A 26528-nucleotide genomic window follows, 5' to 3' on the forward strand; every position below is an offset into this window, starting at 1 on the left:
GTAGCGGCCACTTTACTATGCATGAAAGGGATATTTTCAGGCTTTTTTTAAGTGTGATTGTATGAGGTACTGACTGCTCTGTGTGTGCTTCCCTGTGCTGAGAGACATGGAGGCTCGTTGCCAGAAAGGACACAAGGACAAACAGATTTTAGCCACTTAACAAATTACTCACCTTATAAAAATCTATCCCAGTTTACAATATCTTAAGAATATTGCTGCTACTTTATCTCACCATTAGACAGACTCTTGCGACTGAAAACTAAAGTTTGTAAACCGCTCACTCTAGTGCACCAAAGTCCTTTGTCAACAGTGTTTTTTAGTTCATGGACGCATGGAGCTGCTGGTTGCTGCCTCCTTTGGTAAGTTTGTCAGTCATCATCTAACCACTTTATCCTCCACCAGAGGGTCGCGGGGGTTGCTGTGCCAATCTCAGCTACATCGGGCGATAGGCGGGGTACACCCTGGACAGTTCGCCAGTCCATCGCAGGGCCACACACAACTAGAGACAAACAACCATTCACTCTCACACTCACTCCTACGGTCAATTTAGAGTGTCCAATTTACCTAATCCCCACATTGCATGTTTTTGGACTGTGGGAGGAAGCCGGAGAACCCGGAGAGAACCCACGCACACACGGGGAGAACATGCAAACTCCATGCAGAAAGGCCCTTGTTCCAACCGGGGCTCGAACCCGGGTCTTCTCGCTGCAAGGCGAGAGTGCTTACCACTACACCACCGTGTGTCCCTTGGTAAGCAGCAGATTTATGCTGAGACATAAATCCCAAATTCATCTGCATCTTCTGTGGTCCATAACCAAACATCCCCATCCAAACACGGCCTTTACTTTTCACGTTATGCTGCTCACAGAGAGACAGACAAACATAGCCATTGTGGTGGAGGTAATAACATTATTATTGTTATTTTATATTTCACGTGACACTGAATGGTCGAGGGCTGCTCTCACTAGCTGGTTTTTGAGTGGCAGAAAATAATGACTGAACTCTGAGTCAAACTTTATTTATACCGCATGAGCATAGCACGGGCTTGGTAGCCCCGCCAGCGATCATCTGCAACATTCCCCTTCTGAGTCCCTTTTTGAATTCATTCAAGTTGGCTTCCATTGTTACATTTTGTTTTTGGCTGTAAAATTGAAAGACATCACACCCAGGCAAACCACAGAAGAAGAAGAAGAAGTCATTTATTTTGCGGTCTGTCTGCAGGTAAATGCCTGAGAGCTGAGCTGTAGAAAAAATAGTGATGTGTTGTTGACAGTGTATATTATAATAGCAGGTGAGTGAGCCTCCATGCCTCAGACTTATTCTTTGCACTGGGGTGCACTTAGCACAGTCAGCGCTGAATATTTTGTCAATACCTCACAAAACTGGAAAAAAAACTGGATTGTCTCTGTTAAGTTCTGAAAAAGTTTGCAACAACAACTGCAACAACAGATCTGCACTTGTTTATCAGACATCAGTTAATCACGGCTAATCACCAACCAAATTTAACATCAGTGACTCCCTCGAGGCAAACAGTGTGTCATTGTACAAGTTTAGCTAATCTTCCCTGCTGACACAGGTTTTCACGCTGAATAGAAATCTTTAATTTCCCTTGTTGTCGTAGAAGATTAATTGCGTGTTAACCCTTATTTGATGTGATTAAAATACATCTTTCAAAGTCTCAAAGCACCGAACTGGCCGCTGTGAGACAATATGGACGGAATAGCTGTTGGAACAGAATAATACTTAACACAAACAAACAAACAAACAAACACACACACAAACAGAGCAAGAGACTAAACAGAAAAGCAATGAATAAAGAAGAGAAGGGCATATTTGTTCAGTCTGAGGCATAATCCTGACGCCTGGTTCTGTGTGATATGTGGCGATCCAGGAGACTCGCATATTTGTCTTCTCATTTGCATGGAAATATGAGTGTTTCTCCTTCCAACACACATCTGAGGAACATCAATACATTTTGAAAGGCAGAGATATAAAATAAACATTAGTGTTTCATGTTGCCTTGGTTTGTAAACTCTTCAAGAATTCTTATCATAGCTTCACATCTTAATTACATCCGTGTACAAACACAGAGGATGGAGGGAAAAGTCACTCAGAAGTTTGTACTCGATTTGCATTACATGTGTAGTGTGAGTGGAGGACAGTTATCAAGCAGCTGGTGAGATTATTAATCACTTAAGAGCAAAAACAGATCAAAAAGTTATCTTTGCTTCACTTAAATCATAAATCACATTGCTGATGCTCATTCTAGGAGATATTTCATGATGTGGTTATTGTTTTTGTTATGTTTCCTGTTTTCTTCTCAGTAACAGCTCAGTGTAGTGAGCCATGACTTCTGTTCCACTGGTAGGAAAACCTAATTTAGAATATCTATTTTAAAAGATATCACCGTTCTCTGCCACTCTCGGATTTTTAGGAGGGCTGTTTCAGAGATAGTGGCCACAGTAAGGAAAGAACACCTCACCATCGGTTCTTATTTTAAGGGATAAAGGCTGCTTCCTGAAGACTTAAGTGTGAAATTTCAATCTCAAAAAACAAAACAATACAGGGACATCAACAGACTGTGGTTATGCATTTAGTTTCAAGCACCACATCATACTATCCTTCGCTGCAATATCCTACGTCGGTATGACAACGTCGTCATTAACATGAAAACAACTGACTGTGCGCAACCTTTTATAAAAAGTCCTGATTAACTGTAGAAGGTGTGACCTCCTCTCACGTGCGAATCAATAATGCACTCTGATATCTTCTTTTTAATCTCCCCAGTCAATTACATTGTACTTGACGGGCTAATCTAAAAGAAAGCATTACTGTTTGAGTGGCCTGTGGCAAAGGTTATCGCTCTCTGCATAAGGAAGGGGTTCCTGGCTGCTGCGGAGAGCAAAGGGACTTCATGAGCAAATTTCAGCCTCTTGGAGAGACGGGGGACTCACTCACTCATTGATTGGCGCTTTATCCTCCACATGAGGGTCACGGGGGGCTGGAGACAATCCCAGCTGACATAGGGCAAAAGGTGGGGTACACCTGAATGTTTTTGGGCTGTGGGAGGAAGAGAGAACGGATAGAACCCACAACATGCAAACTCTACACAGGAAGGCCCTTGTTCCGACCAGGCCGTGAACCTGGGTCTTCTTGCTGCAAAGACAGTCAAACAGAGTCAAACACACTTCCAGGATGACCAGCAACAGAATCAATCCTGTCTAAAAAAAAACTATTACGAAATTTTCTTCTACTAAAAATGCTTGCTTGTGTTTTTCTCTTTGCCAAGTGTCGGTGTCTTGGGAATGCAGGATTAAAATATTAGCACTTCCCATTCAAACCCTTCCCTCTAGTTCAAAACAAAAATCAATACAGGCTCAGTTGTGTAAAAGGATCCAAACAAAGCGGGTCCCAAGGGTGAGGGTTGCTCGCTGTGACTCCTGTGATGTATTTAGACCTCAGGATATATGGTACACTCCTATGCCTATGCACACACAGGGAGAACATGCAAACTCCATGCAGGAAGGCCCTTGTTCTAACCCCAGTCTTCTAGCTGCAAAGACCTGACCATGGGTCTTCTTGCTGCAAAGGCAAGAGTACTTCAATGACACCAATTACATCTTCTCTTTGGGTAATGTTTTAGTGAACCCAACAGATGTGTGATCTTACTGCTTTCAGATGTCCTCTTATGGGAGCTTAGTTCCCACTGGAACCCCTGACTCAAACCCTGGTGTCAGGCACCAATATGTTCAGGGAAATCTTTATATAAATGTGAACAAATGAAGATTTATGTTCTTTTTTTTTTTATTGTGCCTTTAAATGGCAACTCCCTATTGGCATTAAAACATCTAAGCATGAAAACACTGAGCACACATTTTCCTCTACTTGCATTAAAAAGTGGAACTGTAGCTGTATAAACTGGCTCTCAAACACACCATTACCCTAGACTAGACCTCTGGTAATTTTCCACCATGCCATTACCCCGCCCATCATTTGTGTCGTCCAAACATTAATAGGCAGCCTAACATGGGAGAGGAAAAGGCATCCATAGATAATTTCTTGCTTTGGAAATGGAGGAGACCACTGAGCAGGAAAGTGGCCATGCTGCAAATTAAAAAGCCACCACTCAGGCCGATTCTCTCCCTCATTAAAGCCTTTGGTCCTCTCGACCTCAGAGAAATGCTGTGTCTCCGGACTGAGTGGGCATTAAGTAAAGCAGCAGCCAGAGGTTGGGTTGATGACAAACTGAGGCGCAGCTTTGTAGAGGGTGACATCCAAACTCAAATCAAGTTAATTTGATGTTCTGCAGTGGGGTCGTTACAGAGCCAGGATTTTGGCACACATAGCTAATAGGCAGTTCAGTTCTGAGACGGAAACACTAAGAGCTTATGTGTGCCTCAGCCCCTCTCTTCCCCTCCACTGACACTGAGCCTCCCTGACATTTTCTTGAAGGAGATGGTTCATGTATGTGAGGTGCAGCTGGTTTGCACCGTTCAAGGTTTCTGTGCATGCATCGGCTGACAAAACGTTTCAGCTGTCGCATGTTTGTCGTTATCTCTGTGACCAAATAGAGTGATTAATTGAGTTTTGCCATATGATGTATAAGAGTGAGAGATCTGCAGGTCTTCCTTTGATTTATATTCAAATGAGCCACACACAAGAGATTGGAGTTGATACGATCTCCCAGAGGGTATTTTATGGTAATATTCCAACACTTGCACTAGAGGTGAACCCTATTTTGCTGCACATCAACAAAGGAGCAAAAGAAGAAATAGCCATAATAGTTTATGTGGAAGCAAACCTTTTGTGCACAATTTTCCAAACTAACAAATGACCACCTGCACCTCATTACATTTACACACGGAAGACATGTAGTTCCATCTTTGGACAAAGGAGTTTTTAGCATGACACTTTAAGTCTTCATAGCCTTCTAATCATAGATAATAATGGCAAGAGTCATTGGTATGATATGATGCCATGATCTTATTTCCAGCATAAATACCACACTGCTACATATGACACCATGTCATTGTGGTAAAACACACCAGAATGCCACAACAATTGTTCTAGACCTGGTCTTAAAACGTGCTCTGTCGCTTTGCGGATATGTCACAATTGCTGACACTGTAACACATCTGAAACTCCATCCATCCATCCATTATCTACCGCTTTATCCTCGCGGGGGGTGCTGTGCCAATCTCAGCTGACATAGGGCGATAGGCGGGGTACATCTGAAACTATCTGGCAAAATGTAAATGTTATTTCTTGTAGAGAAAGACTCAAAGACAAGCTGCCACAACAAGCAGAGGTGTGAAGCTTGTATGGACACACAGATGAAAGCACAAACAAACAATGCGAAGAAAACCTTTCCCTGGTTAAATAGCGGTTCTGAAATGTGTGAGAAAGGTCACTCACTTCTCAAGGGGAGGATAAGGGACTGTTTCATTCATGTTTCTTTGTTCCGTGAAGGTCGGGGACAAACTCATATGAGCGGGTTAAAGGGGAACCTGGTATAAATAGCCAACATGGAGAGGTACAAGCGGGCGTGATCTTGTCTGTCGCAAAATGTCTGCGGTGCTGTAGCGCGGATATTAACCTGCTGTTAGCTTCAGTGAACACTTGAAGAAGACGTGTTGATGTGGAGGTACAGGACAAAGTGCGCGTGTCAGACCTTCCTAATTGCATGTTCACATAGACAGATCTGTTTGGTGAAGCTGCTTTTCACTGAAAAAAATGGAGCTGCTGCAAAGTGATAAATGCATGTGGGAAAAGGTCGTCCCGGTTATTTATTGCAGCTCTTCAACAGTGCCTGGTTTTTTTTTAATGCTCTTGAGAAACACAAATAAAAGTTAAGTTTTATCCTCGTGATTTGTGACAGCTTTTCTTTAAACTGATGCATGACACCTGTTAATCTGCTTTTACTATGCACATATTACATTATGCTTTAAAGGATAATATAATCCAAGCCTGTTTAAAGCTGCTTAAAGGAGATTTTTGTTGATGATGTTATTAAGGGCCTCATGGTGGAATATTGGTTTGTGTGGTTGCATTGCAGCAAAAAGACCCAGCTTTACAACCCGATCAGAACAAGGACCTTTCCACGTGGAGTTTGCATGTTCTCCCCGTGTGTGCGTGGGTTTCCTACGGTTACTCCAGTTCCCTTCAACAGTCAAAAAACATGCAGAGGTTAACTTAATATTGCCTGTAGGTGTGAATGTCTCTGTGTGTTGGCCTTCAAATGGCCTGGTGACCTTTCACCCTATGTCAGCTGATGGGCCCCTCGTGTGAAGGATGGAGCGGTAGACAATGGATGGATGATGTTATCGTTCTGCCTCAGTTTGGTCGATGTGAACAGAAACGATATTTGTATGCCGCGTCCATCATTTGAGAGCTCTGTTGAGAGCTCTGTCAAGAATTACAGCTCAGACCTGAGCGAGGGAATGTTTGTGGGTATACAGCAGCAGTGCAGGGACAGGCAGCGAGCAAGAAGCATTTATCCCATCAAAATGCTGAGCAGCCAGGTTTTCTGAGCAGTGGAATTAGCCTCTGGAACTTTTCATGGGCGCTTCTTCATGTTTTCAGTCATTCCCAGTAAGTTTGCAGCAGTGCTGCTTTACTGGCACAAAGTTGCTGTTGCCTTCATCTGTCGACATAAAATGAGTAATTTTCTGTGTGCAGCGTGGGAATGGCTACATGAGATCTGAACACACATAATGTTAACCAATTCTTCCCGTCTTTTCCAACAGGAAACCAAAGTGTTGCATTGTAAACCGCTCACTCGCAATTTTACATCACAGCATGATCCAGCGCTGCCTCCATCAGTGAGTTTAAATGTGTTCTTGTGTGACTTTGGTGATAATAAAACACAGAACATGATGGAGAGTTGGAGGAAACACAACTGAGACTGCTAAGATGCAATGCAATGGCTTTCCAATTGATAATGTTTCAGGTGAGTTTTATTATATGTTACTTGAGCCTTTGTCTCATTTCCCCTGCAAGTTATCATCGCCCAACTGAGGCGTCTATCTTCAAATAATATCTGTGTGGCTATCAAAGTAAGGTCCCAAGCTAATTAAATTTGTAATCACTTTTAGAAACACAAAAGAAGGGTTGAGGTGGTTATGAGGGTTGTCTAGTGGGATGAATGAGGGCCAGTGAATTGTTATTTAATTGGGTCAGAGATCTTTATCTCCATAAAGCATTGAGGGGTAGAGGGAGAAAGAGGTTAGAGAGAACAACGCAGGTATTATATTTCATCTACAGAGTCTGAAGTCAGTGGTTATGATAGGGGAAGGTAATACAATTCAGGAGAGACCCTGGTATATAGTGTGCAACTAATGGAGCCCAAAACGGCAGAGAAGCAAAAGGCTGTGAATCCTCCATATCAACTGAAGGAATCATTCTGCCCTCTAGTGGAAATCTGGACAAAATACTTATTTAGTACACTATTCATTTCTGTCTCACACAACATCCCAGTCCTGCAATTTACTATATAGGCACAGTTTAGGCTAAATGCATTATGCTTCATACATTTGTCACACATGAACAAAACGGTGACTTTGTAGAGCTGTGTGTTTCATTTCATCAGCCGTATTGCTGACTGATGTATTGTTGTGTTCATATAAAACCTGTCAGCTGTGTTTGATCATGTATGTTAATATGCCATTATATCCTCAAGCTATAAAAAAAAACGAGAGAAAAACACAGAAAAAATCTTATTTATCTATTTTACAAAATGGCTATTTCTTACACCTAGTACTGATGTGAGCTGATGTTTTCCTGGCAACAGTAGGTGTAGGGAAGGTGAAAAGGTGGCAGGTTGAGTAACTCAAAATGCTGTGTGTGTGTGTGTGTGGGTGTCTAGGGTGATGGAGGTCCCCAATTATTTTTCTGGTTACACGGAGTAGAGGAGGTCATGACCCGTGCGTGCCCTTCTCAGCAGAGTCGGTGATGTATGGCAATCTGCCCTTGGCCTGTACTGATATGGCTCCAAACCTTCCAGTTGTGGCTAAAGTGAAAATGAAGTAAATTCTAAAAGTTGAAGGCTGAACAGAGACTGGCAGTAGGCAGACGATTATATTCAGCTGCTTCAGTATATCAGCAAAGGTAACAGGGTGTAAGACCTCTCCTCAGAGGGTCATGGATTCACACTCCCTGGTGACTGAGCCATACATCCATTCAATGCCATCTAGTTATTTTTCGATGGATATCCATCCATCCATCCATCCATCTACCTATCTATCTATTTATTATGAATACCTGCACACTAATTCATATGGCAGCAGTGTAATGAATAAAATCATGATTGATGATTTTAAGGGGTCAGTGTGTGTTCTTCACAAAAATATCCACAACCAAATAAACACAGCTCCCCCACAACTCAATTCTTTGATGGCATGTCTTTGGACTTTGTGAGAATGATGATAAATGTAGTATTTAAGATAATACTGGTGTATAATGCGTATTCCTAGGGGTCTGTAAGATGTCTCTGCAAAATAAAATCAACTCAAGAAAAATGTCCTATAAGCAAAGCTACACCCATAATCCATTATAGTTTTGCACAGCTCAAGCTTGTTTAATAATAATTTACAGATTCATTTATTGGAAAAGTAATTATATACTTATTTGTAATTTAATGCCCTAATCTCCATTATTCTGAGCCAATAAGTAACATCTTTCCCTGCACTGCAGATGTTAAATTACATGTCAATCAACTGAAGGAGGCGGTCTTTTAAGCATTTGGATGTATCCCATAGGATAACTTTTGTTGCTGGAAACACCTTAAAAACAAAGCTTTGCTGTGATTGGCTAGGATCGACATGGCAACAAAATAAGGGACCAATGTGATTTGTTGACTTTTCTTCCCCCATAAGGTAGCAAGCGTTTGAGGTCTCTCCAAGCTAGCTACAACAAACAAGCCAGGCTGCGAGCAGGGGATTGACGTGCGTGTGTCTGCGGTCATCTTCCTGCTTTTAGCTCTGCTGCTCTCCGTTGCAAAAGCCGCTTTTCTTTTACAACAGTCTGATTTCTTCTTTGGTAGTGACACAAAAATATAAAACTGAAGTTGCCTTAGTAAAGGTAAGGCAGAATTCCTCCCTTACAAGACCGCGCCGGTTCATCCAAAATGGCTTCTGCTAGCTAGCAAGTGAAAATACCAATGGTTTATAGTAGCAACGACTAGCTAAAGCTAACCGTAGCATTTTAGCCTCTGAGCCGGCAGATAGTATTGCTTATCAATGGCTCAGCTGATATACAATCAAGTAGAAAATGGCGTCGTCGCCAAGCTAGCCTCACAAGTATTTGCATGCAAAAGAACGTGACGCTTCGTTGCTTAACTGTCACTTTAGTGTGGCTGGTCATTATGTTCCACTAGATCCGATGCTTGACGGGGCCACTTGAAAATGGCTTTAAATCCTTGAAAATAACTTTAAAAATCAGAGTCGCGATGGGATGGCGATGCAAGCACGATCAGATGGAAGCGTTAGCTGCTAACCACGCTGCCCTGCCCTGCTCCACTGCATTATGATGCGGCGTTATTGTTGCCCGTGCAGGCTAGTCCTGTCCTGTCATCTGTCAGAAAAACAAACGGACCCAGGGTGCAGCAATATTCCAGTGTGACCGCAAACATTCAACCTCCTTACAAGTCACGCAGCCAATTGAGCCCGCAATAGGGTGTTCATAATTGTTTGGTAAACATATCACTGCTGTCGTGACGTAGCCGAGATGGAGATTTAGCAACATAGCTGGCTAATTGGATACCGTTAGCTGATGGTGTCGGCCTGTTAGCTGAAGTACATTTGCTTTGTTGTGGCCGTTATAAGACGAGCATAGATTTCTACACTTGGACACTTGCTGTCATTATATCGAGCAATACCATCATGGACTAACCAATGCATGTATGTTTGGCACCATTATTAATCAACTACACTGAAAAACGTTAGAGTGACATTTAGAGTTTGCGTTAGGGGCTCGGCCTGCAAAAAAGAATGACATGTTTAATACACGATGCAGGTTAATTGAATGTCTTCTAATATAATGCTTTACTCATGATGCCCAGTTGAATACCCGTATAATAATGCCAAAAGTTATCGTGTCTACTCTCAGATTATGCCGTGTTTTTTTTTTTATCTGCCTTCTCCGGTTACTAATTGCATCCATCCTTTCTCTCTTCCCCAGCACCGTTTTCCCCATCCCTCCCTATTATTCTTATTCTTTTAAGTATTCTTCATTGTCAAGCCGCCAAAGTGGAGAGTGTGATTGCAGAAGGGGGTGCTTCTCGTTTCAGGTAACAAACCAAAGATGGTACAGGAAATACCAGCGTTGGCATCTCTTTTTTTTTGCATGTTAGCGTTCAGCCTGCATTTTGGATAGGAACTTCCGGCCTTTAGAGGAAAGCAGGATGTGGAAGGCTCAAAATGGCTGTCAGACACTTTTCTTTGTGAACCCTTTTACTAAAAAAACTATTGGGTGGTAGGCATAATGAATCAGGGTGTGTGTGGGTGGGGGGGCTGCACACATCTAGCAGGAGAGGCCCGCAGTTAACAGGATGTCACATCCTGCATCAGTGTTTCCATTATGTTGTCTCAATGTAAAAACTAGCATGCTCCAGTCTCTCTTCAGCGTCTTCCTACAGACGTACAAAGTCAAACATCCCTGTTATTTCATTTGGAGAACTTGTAATGTCAATTGCTATAGGGTTTTAGAATGCCTTAAACACAGACGCCCTGAATAAATAATCAGCCCCAGTTACCACTGTATTTATGTGTACATCCTTGTACTGTAATGAGTTTGGGGATTGGTAGACTGTGATAGGTGATCAGACATAACAGTCTTATCTGAACAACAATCTTCTCTATTTGTCTGCTGTACCTGTACATTGCCCTGGCTTTTGTACATTACATAAAGTTTTGGGCATTTAAGTAAAGTTTTTGTCTGCTTAACTGCTAAACATCTTTCACCAGTTAGTGGAAGGTTCTTGGATAATGGCAAAGCTAGCGGAAGCTGTTAATGTGTGTTAAATGGTTTTTCATCAGAAATAAGAAAATCACAGTGTCAGTTGTCAGACAGCCTTGAGGTAGCGTTAACAAGAGAGCTGAGTGGAGGGAATGGAATGCAATTACCGACTCATATTTTAAATGTTTTATCTGTGGGAGGGATGTGATTTTGGCCTATGAAGCTGAATTAATACACATTACAGTTAATCTTGTTTCCTTTGAGGTCAAGCTAAAAAAATGTTGGAACATTTGCAGTGTTACACTCCATGTATTGAATCTTTGTATTTGTTTCTGCAGTGCTTCTTCAGGGGGAGGAGGTGGTAGGGGTGCACCTCAGCACTATCCCAAGACTGTCGGCAACAGGTTTGCCCTTTTTTCTTTTCTTTTTTAAAGCATAAAGTAATATAGCATAAAGTAGCAGTGTAATATATAGTCATTTAATTACATAATGCCACTGATTACTAGTGTTAATAATAGTGCTAATAATGTCACATCTTTGCTGATTAAATTAATTCAAAGAAAACTGAATTAATGCCATGCTATAATCTTTCTTGATAAAATTCTTGTGGTCCTACTGTGTGAGTTGTACTGCTATGATCAATAAGGTAGTGCAGCCCTTTATGGCTATAACCAACAATTATTCTCAAGTAGTCTGTCAGTGAAAAATGTTGATCGTTGTTTTCTGAACCTCAGAATGTTAGGTTTATTCAGTTTTACAGGCTTAGTGGAGCAGAGGAATATTCACATTTGTTAGTCTTATTCACATTCACAATTTGCTGAAAACTAATAAATTAATTATCAAAATAGTTGGTGATTATTTTAGTCAATTACTATCAATGTGCAGACAGTGTAAATGATTAGGTTAGATGCAAGCTAAAATAAAAATAAAAGCTATAGTGTGAGTACATTTTTCGGCATCATCCCCAATGTCTTCACTTATTGTCTGTCTTTGTACTCCTGCAGCGAGTTCCTGGGGAAAACCCCAGGGCAAAGCGTTCAGAGATGGGTTCCTTCACGAAGCACTAGACGAGATGTCAACTCCGGCAACGAAAAAGAGCGACACGATGCAATCTTCAGGAAAGTGAGGGGGTAAGGTTCCACTCTTTATGGTAACTTTCAGGATTTAATATGAGATAAAGTATTGTCCTTTATCTCAAAGGACAATACTTTCCTATATTTTCGGCTGGCTGATTTCTCTAGTATAGTGTGATGTCATTGCCCAAGACTGTTGGTACTTGAACCATTTTAGGTTTTTGCAGAGTCCCGTTTTTGTACGAAATGCATTTTTATTACATTTATTTTCTGACTTACTTAGATTCTTTTCTATTTTTTTGTTTCTGGGCAGTGTTGACAGTTGTCAGTTTCTTCTGAAGGCAGCTGTATTCTGAGCAGTAGCCAAATGAGTGTTTTTTCTTTCTGAACTGCCTTGTGATTGTTCAATGTCTCCCTTGATGGGCCAGATTTTCCAAAGGATGTAAACAGAATTTAGAGGGGGTGCAGAAATTAAGTTATCTCATCTATTGATAAATAATGTCAAACACATCCTATTTACTGCACCTTTAACTAAGAGTTGACAGGATTTTAGTTTTCCAAACTGAGTTTGGCCTTCTGCTGTGACAGAAACCAGATCTGGGACTCTATTAACAACAATGTTCATACTTTCCTGCTTTGCATGTACTGTTGGTATTTTATGTGCAGTTTTTAGTTGTACAGTCATTATGAAGGCATGTGATTTGCTTAATGCACTCAAGGCCTGTTCCCTTGTGTGTCAGATGATGTTTATGAGTACAAAAGCTTCGGAGATGACAAGTTTTGCCTCAGAAATGTAGGCTAGCTAGTGGCCACCACAAGAGGCAGATGTTGACTCTGCGGCCTGAGCTTTGAAAAACTGAGAAACCAACTGCACATGACATCCTGTGTGCAAAAATTCTGCCAGATTTAGACATTTGTCATGTTGCTGTATTCCTCAATAACAAACAGAAAATTCTTGTCTTTTACTCAGTTACCACAAATGGTTAATTTGTGATTTTCTTTTTAAATATGAAAATGAATTCCTCCCCAAATGTCTGTGAAGGTACCACTTGTTTGTCAACTGCTGTGCACCCATTGCAGAGTGAAATTCTGTTGATAGTGCGAAAGCAACATTGACTCAATCACAAGAAAAGTGTGCAAAGGCCTTTAGTTTTACAATTTTCCAAGGATTCATTTTAAAAGCAGTCTGTTGCAGCGGGAGATTGTCTGGGTCAGATGTGTTCAAGGCAACGAGAATCTCTGGAACATCCAGGCGAGGGGTGGAGCCTGCGTTGACAATTCAGGAGTTGTTATACTTACCCTATTTTCAGTCATGAACTATCCAAAAACCTGAATCGGTAGCTTGCAGCAGAAATTATGGAAAGTGCCTAAGTGACTTTTTCTCAGACATGTTCCCTGTCACTTTTAAGAACACAAGAAATGTGTGTACTTAAGTGCATGTGTGAAATATACTGACCTTCTGCTGGCATCGCCCCTTGATGTATCTTTTGCAGCATACTCAACAAACTCACGCCTGAGAAGTTTGACAAGCTATGCCTTGAGCTCCTGAATGTGGGCGTTGATTCAAAACTCGTCCTTAAAGGAATCATCTTGCTGGTGAGCGTACATCTGTGTTTTCCTTTGTACTCAGTCTAATGAAAGTGCATTCATCAACACTTGGCAGACTGCGCCGAGTGACTCATGCCCATGGGATAATGACCCTAAATCATCACTCTCTGGTTTCTCTCATCTTCTGTGTGTCAGATTGTAGACAAAGCCCTAGAAGAGCCGAAGTATAGCTCGCTCTATGCTCAGCTATGTCTGCGCTTGGCAGAGGACGCACCAAACTTTGATGGCCCTTCATCTGAGATCCAAACATCCCAAAAACAGAGCACAGTGAGTAGAACTCCTAAAATGCCATGTAGTCTTCTTGTAGTCTCCTGATTAAAGCTCTTGTTTTGTTCTTGATTTTTGTTCCTATGTAAATCAAAATAAAATGCCGATATAAGGTATAATTGTTGTTTGTAATATTAAGACTTGTGTCTTCTCTTGAGCCTTTAAGAGCTTTCTTTTGCTTTGAGAGCACTTAATGGAATATGTTGTTCTATGGCAAGTGCCTTATAAAGGTATACAAGGTATATATGTAGTCTGTTTATTTGAAATGACAAGTTGTTAGGTTTGTTCCAGACTTTTTAGTGACAAGTTTATTTCCTTTTGTATTGCTTTTTGAAGAAAATTAGGGAAAAAACTTTTTCCCTTTCTATATAATTTCACCTGAACACTGAGTGTCTTAGCTTTTTCTCCATTTGTCTGCAGTATCCATACAGGTCTTCTGTTATCTTTAAATAAAGCTCCATTTTTATTTTTTTTAATCTGTACTTTCCTTAAAGCACTCTTGATTTTGTTGTTGTTGTTGTTTTGTTGTAGACCTTCAGAAGACTGCTGATTTCCAAGCTTCAAGATGAATTTGAAAACCGCACCAGAAATGTTGAAAGTAAGTCACCATCTTGTAAAAAAAACCTAAACGACATAAGCTAATTTTACCTCAGCTTGTTCCATAAGTGCATCTCTGTGTCATTTTTTCCCCCCCAGTCTATGACAAACATGACAACCCTCTTACTTCTGAGGAGGAGGAGCAGCGTGCCATTGCCAAGATCAAGATGCTTGGCAACATTAAATTCATCGGGGAACTTGGCAAACTCGACCTCATCCATGAATCTATCCTTCATAAGTGCATCAAAACAGTGCGTGCCTACTCCTAACTCCAGTTGTTTTGTTGATTTGAAATTCACATCCGATGTTCTGAGCTCACTGTTTGTTAGACTGCGACCGACGGAATGGATTAGAATCAAAAGAATTACTGCATATCTCCTTAAACGGAATAGGATGCCTCGTCTAACATGTGCTTGCTTTCTCTTTCTGATCTATTCTGAAGCTTCTGGAAAAGAAGAAGAGAGTCCAGCTCAAGGATATGGGGGAGGATCTGGAGTGCCTCTGTCAGATAATGAGAACAGTGGGGCCGAGACTCGACCATGAGAAAGCAAAGGTAACAGCTTCAGACGTTCATGGCTGCTCTAGAGCTCTGACACAATCCTGATCATGTACACTGAACAGTCACTTGTGTTTAAATGTTCTAATGTGGATCCTGCTTTTGTCGTCCAACTAAAATCCAAAAAAAGTGAAATCCAAAAGTACTGAGCCATAGGATTAAGCTCTTCGCCCATCACTGACAGTTTCTCATTCCCACTCTCCTCCTTTTTTCTTTAGTCTTTAATGGATCAGTACTTTGGCCGTATGCGATCCTTAATGAATCACAAGGAATTGCCCGCTAGGATTCGCTTCCTGCTGCAAGACACAGTGGAACTACGAGAAAACAACTGGATCCCCCGTAAGGCTTTCATTGACAACGGACCAAAGACGATTAACCAGATCCGTCAGGACGCAGTGAAAGTGAGTCCCTTGGAGTTATTTTGTGGTTTGACTCGCCTACTTTCTGAGAGGATTAATAGTCGATGTCACTGTGGACAACGGAAGCAGGGTTGCATTAAATGACTCCATAAATATAAACCTGTTTCCTTTACAAATTGCTAGTGTCTTTACATAAGCCTCGATTACAAGCACTGTGAGTCAGCAGGGTAATATCCTGATGATTAAGCACAGGATGCAAATAAGTCTCTGTTTTGATAAAAGCTAGAGTTAATTTAAGAATTCAAGCTGAGTTCTGGGTTTGGCTATTCATCATGTCGAGCACTTTAATCATGGTGGTGGTGATGGTGGTGTCTCCTTTGTTCTCATAGGATTTGGGTGTTTTCATCCCAGCACCCATGTCTCAGGGGATGAGAATGGACTTCTTCCTGGAAAGCCCCTTCATGCCCAACAGACTGAAACTTGACAGGGAGACTCTTGGGGGATTGGCAGACATGTTTGGACAGATGCCAGGTAAAGGCTTTGTTTTGTGCAGCCCACATGTCATGGTGGTTGTATAAGGTGCTGACACATAGTCAGGCCTGACCGCTCTCTGCGGAAACCAAGCAAACTTTAGCTGTGTTACAAAAGGCTTATCTAGGGATACACGGTTTACTTATGATGTTATACTGGTAATTTCAAACCCAGGATAAAATTACACAGCACTGTATATACTGTCGCTACAGAGCCATTACTTGTGTTTGCGTCTCATCACAGGAGAGGAAAGCAGAGCTGCACTCTCACAGCCACAAGCTTAATTTGTTGCCGTGGTCACAATATTAGCACTGGAAAAATTTGATTTATTTTTCTAATTGTCAAATTTCATTCTGAAATAATTATGTGTGCCAAGGACATTCTCATCCGTGGGTAGTGTTGTAAAAAAAGAAAGAGTCGCACTTGATCCTGATCAGGTTGGCGGATGCTTTTTCTGGAAATGATGTTAAAAATAAGTAGTTTGTCTTGACTATCAGTTCTGTGTTTTAACATAGAACACATTATAGTTGTAATTTGAATGAATCTGAGATTCAGTACTCAGTACTTCAGTACTTAATCTTTAATTTAACTTGAGAGAAAAAAACATGTTGTGTTGTTCAAACAATAATGTGATAAAGTTTTTTTTCAGTGATGTTTGTTTTTCCAGGTTGTGGAATTGGAACTGGTCCGGGCGTTATTCAGGATAGGTACTCGCCCACAATGGGACGCCATCGCACCAATCCACTTTTCAACGGCCACAGCGCCCACATCGCTGCTCCACCACAGTCACAGTTCGACATGGGGCCCAAGTCTTTTGTTAAGTCCAACCAGGTAATCCTGCCAACAGTGGACATTCATAATCAGCTGGAAAAACAGTAAAATAGTTATCTTCAATTCCAAAAGTTGTGATTTCCACTCATGGGACTTTTTTGACAGGTTCAGAACCAGCATTTTCTCAACCAGAACCAGAACCACTTGGCCCAGCAGCAGGTCCAGTCCAAGGACATGCCTCCACGATTCAGCAAGAAAGGGCAGCTCAATGCTGATGAGGTAACTGGACATTTGGCCAGATCTTTAATCACATAAGTCTGAGTTGGTACAGTCCAGCTGCCAGTGTTAAGTCTCTTCATGCTCACTGATTATAAAAGACGCGTTATCTGAGGAAGACAACCAGCTACTACTCTTGTCTTCTACCTTTGGCTCCATCTTTCTTTGATCTCCTCTGTCTTTGCTCACCTCCCTCCTCTCCCTCTACATCTTTTCTTCAAACTAGTAGCTGGTCCACTGATTGCGATTATGAGATATGAGGGCATGGATTGCACCAAAGTGCAGTTTTGGAGTTTTATAAAGATGACTGCTAATCCTGTTGTATGCCCTGTGTCCATGACGCCTCGCGTTCACACAGATCAGCCTCAGGCCTGCTCAGTCATTCCTCCTCAACAAGAACCAGGTTCCCAAGCTTCAGCCTCAGATCCCAACCATGATGCCACCCAGTGCTCAACCCCCACGTACTCAAACTCCACCCCTGGGACAGGTAAGAGCGAAGCGATGCCTTCTTAATTTTCCACTGGATTGGTTAAGTGATGACTGTTTTGGCAAAAAAAAAATCATGACCATTAAAATGTTGTGCATTGTTGGCTAAGCTGCATCTGTGTATTCACCACAAACCCTTTGGCCTCAGCCTCCACAGCTTGGCTTGAAGACCAACCCTCCACCCATCCAAGAGAAACCTCAAAAGACAAACAAGAAACCACCACCTGCTAGGGAGGAACTGCTTAAGATGACGGTAAGCCAAAGCATATCGTCAAAATCCTTTTTTTTAACTTGCTTTTTTTTTTTTTTTTTTTGACCAGGAAAATCCCATTGAGATTAATAACCTCAAGATAGGCAGCAGCAAATACGAAACAGTCAACCAGTTACCTGATATGGCTGTAAATGGGCAAATGTTTGCGGAAACTGGTTGAATTGTTAAAAAGATTATTTTAAAATCTGTATCTTCTCCCCCAGGAGGCGATCATGACTGAGTACTTGAACAGTAAGAACCTGACTGAGGCCGTGAACGGTGTGCGAGAGATGAAGGCTCCTAAGCATTTCCTCCCAGAGATGCTCAGCAAGATCATTGTATTTTCCTTGGATCGTACCGACGAGGACAAGGAGCACGTGAGCACTCTGATCCACACGCTCCGCACAGAGGGCCTCATCACTGGAGAGAACTTCATGCAGGTATGCAATGAAAATGTCACTGTTTTATTATCGATGACACATTTTAAACTGAGTCTAGCAGGGTTTTGATGATTAATCAAACACTGACATCCCACCCACCCCTGCAGGCCTTCCTTAATGTCCTGGACCAGTGCCCCAAGATCGAGGTGGATGTGCCCCTGGTGAAGTCCTACCTAGCCCAGTTTGCGGCGCGGGCCATCATCGCAGAGCTGGTGAGTGTGGCGGAGCTGGCTCACCCCTTGGAGAACGGCACCCACTTCCCTCTCTTCCTGCTCTGCCTGCAACAGACGGCCAAGCTGAAGGACCGGGAGTGGCTCACTGACCTCTTTCAACAGAGCAAGGTCAACATGCAGAAGATGCTTCCAGGTAAGAAGCTTTTGAAGCTGGTTTGATAAGAAACAAGTGTTTTAACTGCTATCCCATGGGTGTAACTTTAAAGAATGATTGGGAATCACATCAGGATTCTGAATAACTTGTCTGCTCCGCAGAAATTGATCAGAACAAGGACCGGATGCTTGAGATCCTGGAGGGGAAGGGCCTGAGCTTCTTGTTCCCACTGTTGAAGCTGGAGAAGGAGCTGCTCAAGCAGATAAAGGCAGACCCCTCTCCACAGTCCATCTACAAGTGGATTAAAGACAACATCTCTCCCAAGCTTCACACCGATAAAGGTTTTGTCAACATCCTCATGACCAGGTAATTATAATCCACTAATACTGAGGCGTAGACTGGATTTAAATATGATAAATTTGTCATAATCAACAAACACAATATTGATCAAGTAAATAAGTATAATGACATGATAAACATTTTGGCTTGTTAGATAGACTTTTCCAACTTTAAAACTAAAGTGTGTAAATTGCCCAATCATCTGCACCAAAGTCCATACAGAAAATCGACGTTTTTAGCCCATGGAGAGACGGGAGCTGCTGGCCTGGTGCTGCCTTGTTTGGTAATTTTGCATTAATCATTTAGATCAATCTGATCAAACCATTTCAAACCCTACTGTCACAAAATAACATTTGAATTTACTGAAGGAGCTCCTGGATGCCATGTTTTGAAAATAGCTGATTTTTTTTTTATCAATGGTGCAGGGAGTGATTGGTCTGCAAAGCGACACAGATTTGAGTCTGAGAAAATCTGCATTGTAAAAATGGGTGTCCTGTGTATCTTTCCCCAGTTTCCTCCAGTACATCGCCCAGGAGCTGTGCATGGTGGAGAATGACGAGCAGCTAGCAGCCCCCTCCAAAGAGCAGCTGGAGCAGGAGAAACAGCTGCTGCTGGCCTTCAAGCCCGTCATGCAAAAGTTCCTGCATGACCACACTGAGCTGCAGGTCAGCGCGCTCTACGCCCTGCAGGTCCAATGCAATGCCAGCGCGTTCCCGAAAGGTAAGAGAACCGCACAGCTCACCCAGGCTTACATGTAGGAGGTATCATGTTATTCCAATATGGTTAAACATGGTGAAATATTCACTCACGAGTATTTCAATTCTCTGCAATAAGGCATGCTGCTGCGCTACTTTGTCAACTTCTACGACATGGAGATCATTGAAGAAGAAGCCTTCCTCGCATGGAAAGAAGACATTACCCAAGAATTCCCTGGAAAAGGAAAAGCCTTATTCCAGGTACAGTGACATCATCGCCGTCTCTTTCTTTACGCACTTACACCAGAGGTCATACTGCTTACGCAGTGTGCGACGACTGCGTGTCCGAGCTGCTGTATCTCTCAGCTCTGTTCACACATGGAGCGGTTCTGGTGTGATGGAACCGATAGTTTTTCCCTTTATTTTGTTAATGTCCATCAATAATAATACGATTTGAAATTGTACCCAATGACCAGCCCACACGATCAGCACTGATATTTCTATGCGTCACAGACTGAATGTGTGTGATAGGTATGACTGTTTCAGGTTAACTTGAGAATGAATTCAAAGACAAAAAAAGGAAAACGCGGAAAATCTTTTTAAATATCCACCCCGTTTGTCTACATCAGGTTAACCAGTGGCTCACCTGGCTGGAGACAGCAGAGGAGGAGGAGTCGGAGGATGAAGCAGACTGAGAAGCAAAGCAGAAGCACCATGGTGTAGATGATGACCTTCTCTGATTATTACACTTGCCTTTCCTGTGTTAAACATCTTAGTTGCATAATTAAAACCACTACAACGTGGCTTTCAGCTGCTTCTGTCACTCGAATATAAAACGAAAGCTTGTACCCGTAGGTCATCACTTGTCACCATCCTGCGCCATGATGATATCCTGAGACGCATCCTTTTGATCTGATGCCTAATGGATGTTAGATTTTTGGATCCGTGTCCTGATCAGCCACGTGAAGTCTTGAGTGGCTCCATCAAGTTTCTTTTTTTTCTTTTCTTTTTCGCTCGGTTAGCTTGTAACTTTTTTTTCCCTCACTATTTTGCATGTTTTTCAGTTCCATTTTTTTCCCCCGGATTCCCCTTTTAGTAATTGTCTTTATTTAAAGGTCCTATATGCAATAGTTGAGCACCACAAGTTGTCACAGTTGAGCACACGTCAGACCAAAACAAAACAACATACAAGTCCAGGAGATGAGCTAGTTTTGGGTCATTTCGTGGCTCATAGAGCTCTCCCGTCACGGAAATGCCAGACCAGTAATAACCCTGGTCTTTTCTCTGAAGCCTTTTTTAGCCAAAGAACTCGCGTTCTATGGAAGTAAAACCAGAGAACCGCCTTCAGCCGGATGCATCGACCTACTTTCTGCCACGACAGAGCAGCTCATTTTGATGCGTCCATTGCTGCGTTCAAGTGGAACTTGTGAACTCGTAATCTTTGACTTGCACATCGTGTACAGGACATCCTGAACTCTGAGCTCTTAGAAAACATAGAGGAGTTTAAAAAATGGTCATGAATGGAACGAGGGAGATGTTCAAATGTGCTCATCATGTGAGCACGGTGAACAACTCCATTTGAACGCAGCATATTCATAAAGAGGGTCTGGCGTTTCTGGTGGTACTCAAACGCAGCAGTCGGACCAGCTTCCAAAACAGAGGCCCAGTTGCGACACAGGAGTGTGACATAACTCTCTGCTCAAGACATCAGTACTCGCACAGTCTGTGTTTGTTTTTCTGATATTTTGTGATGCAGAATGTTGCATATTGCACCTTTTTAAGACTGCGTATGATTCCCCCTCTAAATAAGGAAGATTAGTGGTGAGCTTCATTAATTCTACTTACACGTATTAGACGAAGTAACTAAAGGTCTTGTCAGTGATCTGCTTTGTGTAAGGGCCCAGCCTGGATTCCCTGTCATCACACACACACACACACAGACCCTGTTCAGCTCTGGAGTTAACATCTGTTCGGAGTGATCCAGTCACAAGTGTTTGGCTTTAAATCCAGGTCTGAACAAGCCAGATAAATTCTGAATGCATCTTCAGATTTAATCACAAAATTCAGACGTTGTCTCTCTGGGATGTGTGTGCACACATTCTTTTACGTTTATGAATGAAACCAGTGGAAAAAAGGCCGCCTTAATTGCAGCTGCTTGATCTACCGATCGACGCGGTTTGTTTTCTCCTGAAAACGCGTTTCGTGTCACAGCAGCGCAGTCGCTCGCTCCAGTCCACACACACACACGCTGACAACGGACACATCTGTACTGTCAGACTGCATCAAAAACACAATTTGGCCTTTGCTAGAGAGGAAAAGCATCGGAGTGGTCACAGTAGATTCACCCAGAATGCATTTTTTTTTGTCAGGTTGACTGGTCATACCAGGTCTGAACAAGGACACACACCAGAGGGGATAAAAAAAAAAGGTCATCCACTCAGTCAGGTATAATTAATGGGCCCACTGAAGCAGAAGCTGGCAAAGCAATGAATTAAAGTGCATGTTTAGTCAACCTATGTTTAACTTAAAAGTTGTTAACCGCTTCTTTTCTTTTTTTCTTTTTTGTTTTGTTAATTAAAAGTGCTCTTCATAGACGACAATGAGCAACTTCCATTTATTGTGATTGTGTTTATCTCTTCCTTTTTGTTGTCTTTTATTTCATGAGTGGTTGCAATACTTAATCCTCCAAAATGTTACGATGCTTAGAGAAAGAAGAAAAACTGTAGTTATTGGTGTGCTGCCGTAATTTGTTTCAAAGTTGCCTGTGTTTCTACCTCTGAGTTTGATGGGCTTTTTTATTTTCTTTCTTTTTTTTGTGCTGGGACTATGAAATCGCTTCTAGAGCCCAAGCAGATGCAGAGGTCTTTGATTTAGTCATGGCCTAGTTGCACAATAAATTTATTGAAGCAAAAATGTTTCCCACGAGACTTAAGATAGTTAATAAGTGTTGATGTGTAAGAATGAAAGGAGGCTTGTTTCAATGAATTTAGCCACTCCGAGTCCTCTTCACACACACGTACCTGATGAAAAGGCATCAAACGCCTCATCTGGAATTTGTTTACTTTGAATGTTTAGTATGGAAAATGAAACATGCGAGTTTTAACCGTTTACTTGAATTGGCTGATGTATAGGATGTAACCTCCCCCATCCACCCGAACGAAACATGATGATTTACAAGGCAATGCATTTGAATCATATTGTAAGGCATTCATAATTATTGTGCACCTCTATTGCTTTACTGTCAATAAAGTCCAGTACATGAGCACCAAAGATGTTTTCCCTTTTTTTTATTTATTTGAATGATTTTTGTTTGTTTGACCTCTGATAGTTGAACTCTTTAGCATCACCATGCCACATTCTCTCTCATTGAGTTAACCCGAGGCTTCCTCTGCTCCATGGAAGCACCTGACCCTCACTCCTGGTCTGTGGGGATCCAGAAGTATTCGACCACCTTCCTGCTCCTGCGCGTTGGCGCTGAGTCGGGCCGCTCCCCTCCAGCGGCCGGCAGCTCGCCGAAGTGAGTCGGGCCCAGGTCCCTCCCTGTGTTTGGTGCAGAGACTCTAACCATCGTCCTGAGAAAAAAAAAAAATGTTGGACATATAAAAATGTATCTTCAGACTTACTGTCATACCAATGGCCATAATAACAACAATAATAATAATAAAACCAGCACTTAGGCCTCTATTGATGGACTACCATATCTGTGTATGTGTGTGTGTCTTTCAGACGGCACAGAGGTGCCAATCATAGCAGCACAAGAACACATACTTGGTGCAAGACCACACAATCAGAAGGGTGGAAGACTGCAGAGCGGTACTTCTCAAATAGTGGACACACCGAGATATTCAGACATAATACACAGATGGACAACAACGGATAACGTCAGGCCTCCAGTCACTAGGTGGCAGCAGTAATGCCCCCTAGTGGCTACAGCAGCTGACACAGCGCTTACCTTGACGAACTCCTCTCAGGCTCTTCAGGACTGGACTCAGGATTGGAGATGTACACTGGATCTCCTTCCTGAGACGAAGATATATTACACACAGTTGATCTGCAGTGCCTCTTTTTGAAGCCAGCAGTGTGACATCTGAATCGTCTTACTGTGAAATTTCTCGGGTTGCCGTCTTGATTTCTGAGGATTTTAACCCTCTGGTCGCTCTCTGTCATGCACAGGAAGTAGCTCTTGATGTTAGCTTGACACTGGTTTTAGAGGAAAAGTAACACAACATTGACCAAACATTCTAAATTCGACTCAACCGACCAAGAGAATCTGAAAATGTCCATTTGTGCAGACCACACAGTCACACACTGTCGTATGCACTGACAGTGCAAACGGGTGTTGATTTGTGACCTTTGAACTGTGCGTTGATCATCGTCTCTTACTGCTTTGTTCTGCCTCAGAGCCTTCAGGTCCTCCTGAGCTGCGAACCTGTCGGCTAACTCCTGGTGCCTCTCCCTCCAGCTGAGGCACTCGGCCACTCTCTCCTGCCTCTCCTTCTCAGCCTGACGCCTCTCAGCATCAGCCTCCCGCTGAGCCTGGTTGGCCTTTTTGCTCGCCTCCTCGGACGCCGTCGCTCTGTGCTGCAAATTCATCTCACTGGGAACACAACGCAGACATATTATCTCAACTTGAATCTAATTTTTATAGGCAGGCTGCAGAGACGTTCTTCAGATCACATGCGGGCTTTGTTTCCATTTAGAATTCTCCATGTTAAGGGACAATTTAGTGCTGGTTGTATGAGGTAGACAGCATCCTTTACTGAGAACCATCATAAGCTTTGTAAAAAACACACCAAAGTCTAACTTTATACACATATACATACTGCTTCCATCAGTACAGTAGTATAATGTGTTATTTTATGACTTTAGTGTTTGAAATCAAAGTACACAAACTTCTTCAGCCAGCAGCTTCTTCAGCCGATTTCCCTCTTTAGACTTCTTTAGTGCAGATGTGCTGTTTCCAGTCAGAAAAGACTCTCTAACAGCGATTTAAAACAGTAAACATTTTCTCAAATGAATCTTTGAGTTCATTACATTTGCTTATTTGTCAGTATCTCATACGACCAAACCTAAACTATCCTTTAAAATGTGTGTATATACACAGACAAAATAAAAGATTTCATTTTTCTTGCTGATGCATAAACAAGCACATGTTCAACAAGTGCACTGTGTTGTATTCATAGTAGTGTGTTTGGTTAAATCTGTGCAAACTGAGAACATCTGGATTCAGGATTCCCTGCCCCCGGGTTTTTCCCTGTGAAAAAAATCACTCAGCCTCACGGACGGACAGACGGTGGACAGGGACCACCTATGCACACGTCAAAATAAAGGTGACATAATGATGATTCCCCACAGTAAACCACAGTATGTCTTCTGTACGGTTTTGCAGCATCAAACAGCCCCTGTCTTCTTATACTTTTTTTTTTTCATCCTTTCTCAATATAGTTTATTTTCCTTTGACATCTACATTTACAAATTCTTCCCTTTCATCTCATCTGCTTTTCCTTTCTCTTCCTTTCTCCGTCCCCCAGGCTGGCTGCCCTCTGGCTGCTCCTCTGCTTCCCTGTGTGCAGTGGATTACAGGTGACAGATTTGTGTAGCAAATCCTAATCAGGCTCTATTTATTTACTTTTTTTGGTCATAACTATTTCATGTGCAGTAACAACAAACTGTTATCACTCCAAGTATTCCAAGTAAGCAAATGGAGGCAGAATGGCGTGCCTGTATATTCTAACAAAGACCAGGATGGTGATACTTGGTGTCTTTGGTGTCTTTTTTACCTCTCGTCTGTTTTGATTTTCAACAACCCTGTTATTTGTTTTGACACTTCAGGGTTTTGTGGCAAACACTTCTTTGGGTTTGCAGAAATGCATCTAACTTTCGCAGTGTCATAGCCACAGATGGATGCAGGGTGAACTCTCAGCCCCAACTGAAACTTTGTTTTGGGAGTCACGTTTTTGTCATTTCCTGTTTTATTTTGGTGAGGGTTTAGGGTTTCCTGTTGGTCTGCACTTCGTCTACCTTGTCCTTGTCTGATTACCTTGAGTGTTTGCACCTGGTAACACTCCCTGATTGTCAGCACCTGGTCCCCTTTCCCCTTCTTAAGTCACTCACTTCAGCACGATCCAAGTTGATCTACTCTTCGTTTTCTGGTTATAGGTTTGTTTTTTCGCCGCTTTCTCTTGCCTTTGCCATTCTTTTTTGTCCATGTTTATGAGAGAGCAATAAAGCCTCGTTTTTGATTTTCACATATCTGACTCACTTTCGTGCATATTAGATCCAAACTCTGTGGTACGAACTCTGACACAGTCTTTTCTAACTGGAAACTGTCTAACTGCTTATTCTCCTCTACTCTCATTTAGCATCACAGCATGCAGAAGTTGTTCAGTCTTAGTTTGGATTTATTTCATTGACGCAAACTTACCAAACCATGCATAAGTAGACCCACAGCTCCCATGTCCCCAATGCACTAAAAATGTATTATGTTTTTCTTTATCATACAATCATGTCTGCGAGCTAAGATCTGGTGTACATCAGGGCTCTATCCTTGGTCCTCACAGTATATTTTCCTGAACACACACTGTGTTACTGTTATACTCGTGTGTGGTTCCAAATGTGAAACTTAAACAAGAGGGAGAAATGAATGATACCTATCACATCTCAGTCAATCTCTAATGCAGCTTGTTTAACATTTTCTTTTTACTTTGGTTACACTAATACACTCACCTCTCTTTAATTTGGACATTTTCTTGTGTGACCTGTCTCAGTTTCTGTCGGAGGGCATCTCTGTCCTCCTGCAGGCTTTTGTTCTCCTGTAGCAGGGTCTGCTTCTCCCCAGACACCCGATCTAATTTCAACTTGGTTTCAAAATAGTTCTTCTCTGTTTGAGCCTGTAAAAGCTGCAGATCGATGTGCTGCAAAAAAAAAGATACCATTCCAGACTGAGTCCATATGAATCCATAAGATTAATAATATTATGTGCCCTATAGGGCACTAAAAT

At 42.1% G+C, this 26528-nt stretch overlaps 2 protein-coding genes and 1 non-coding gene across 4 annotated transcripts; 2 read left to right on the forward strand and 1 right to left on the reverse strand.

The window, feature by feature from the left end:
* The first annotated feature begins 331 nt into the window (after nt 1-331).
* eif4g2b (eukaryotic translation initiation factor 4, gamma 2b) lies at nt 332-22798 on the forward strand. Its single transcript, XM_044036055.1, has 21 exons — nt 332-359; nt 10177-10285; nt 11292-11357; nt 11958-12083; nt 13520-13622; nt 13770-13901; nt 14433-14499; nt 14598-14749; nt 14941-15051; nt 15273-15455; nt 15803-15944; nt 16612-16775; nt 16881-16994; nt 17350-17478; nt 17626-17730; nt 17952-18167; nt 18275-18533; nt 18656-18860; nt 19345-19553; nt 19668-19789; nt 20158-22798. The coding sequence occupies exons 1-21, from the start codon at nt 332-334 to the stop codon at nt 20221-20223; spliced, it is 2808 nt and encodes a 935-aa protein (XP_043891990.1). The 3' UTR covers nt 20224-22798.
* LOC122776554 lies at nt 17073-17257 on the forward strand. The gene has a single exon (XR_006361236.1). It is a non-coding gene; the product is annotated as a small nucleolar RNA SNORD97 (small nucleolar RNA).
* Nucleotides 22327-26525, reverse strand: LOC122775728 (glial fibrillary acidic protein). 2 transcript variants are annotated; one of them, XM_044035848.1, is made up of 5 exons: nt 26255-26525; nt 23912-24125; nt 23630-23728; nt 23481-23548; nt 22327-23100 (listed from the first exon to the last, which is right to left on the reverse strand). In XM_044035848.1, exons 1-5 carry the CDS (start codon nt 26461-26463, stop codon nt 22941-22943), a joined length of 750 nt encoding a protein of 249 aa, XP_043891783.1. In that variant the 5' UTR covers nt 26464-26525; the 3' UTR covers nt 22327-22940. The 2 variants fall into 2 exon arrangements, with proteins under 2 accessions (XP_043891783.1, XP_043891782.1); XM_044035847.1 differs by having other exon boundaries at nt 23481-23728.
* Nucleotides 26526-26528: the final 3 nt, after the last annotated feature.

This window comes from Solea senegalensis, linkage group LG10 (assembly GCF_019176455.1).
Source record: "Solea senegalensis isolate Sse05_10M linkage group LG10, IFAPA_SoseM_1, whole genome shotgun sequence".
Taxonomy (NCBI): domain Eukaryota; kingdom Metazoa; phylum Chordata; class Actinopteri; order Pleuronectiformes; family Soleidae; genus Solea; species Solea senegalensis.

Bases quoted from the DNA above. Each gene is read 5' to 3' on its own strand.
- eif4g2b (XM_044036055.1), top strand. From the start codon at position 332: ATGGAGCTGCTGGTTGCTGCCTCCTTTG. The intron at 14,500-14,597 runs GTAAGTCACCAT...TTTCCCCCCCAG, and splicing joins CCGCACCAGAAATGTTGAAA to TCTATGACAAACATGACAAC. The intron at 19,790-20,157 runs GTACAGTGACAT...TGTCTACATCAG, and splicing joins AAGGAAAAGCCTTATTCCAG to GTTAACCAGTGGCTCACCTG.
- LOC122775728 (XM_044035847.1), bottom strand. From the start codon at position 26,463: ATGGTATCTTTTTTTTTGCAGCACATCGATCTGCAGCTTTTACAGGCT. The intron at 24,126-26,254 runs GTGAGTGTATTA...TTGTGTTCCCAG, and splicing joins AATGTCCAAATTAAAGAGAG to TGAGATGAATTTGCAGCACA. The intron at 23,101-23,480 runs GTAAGCGCTGTG...TTTTTTTCTCAG, and splicing joins CCTGAGAGGAGTTCGTCAAG to GACGATGGTTAGAGTCTCTG.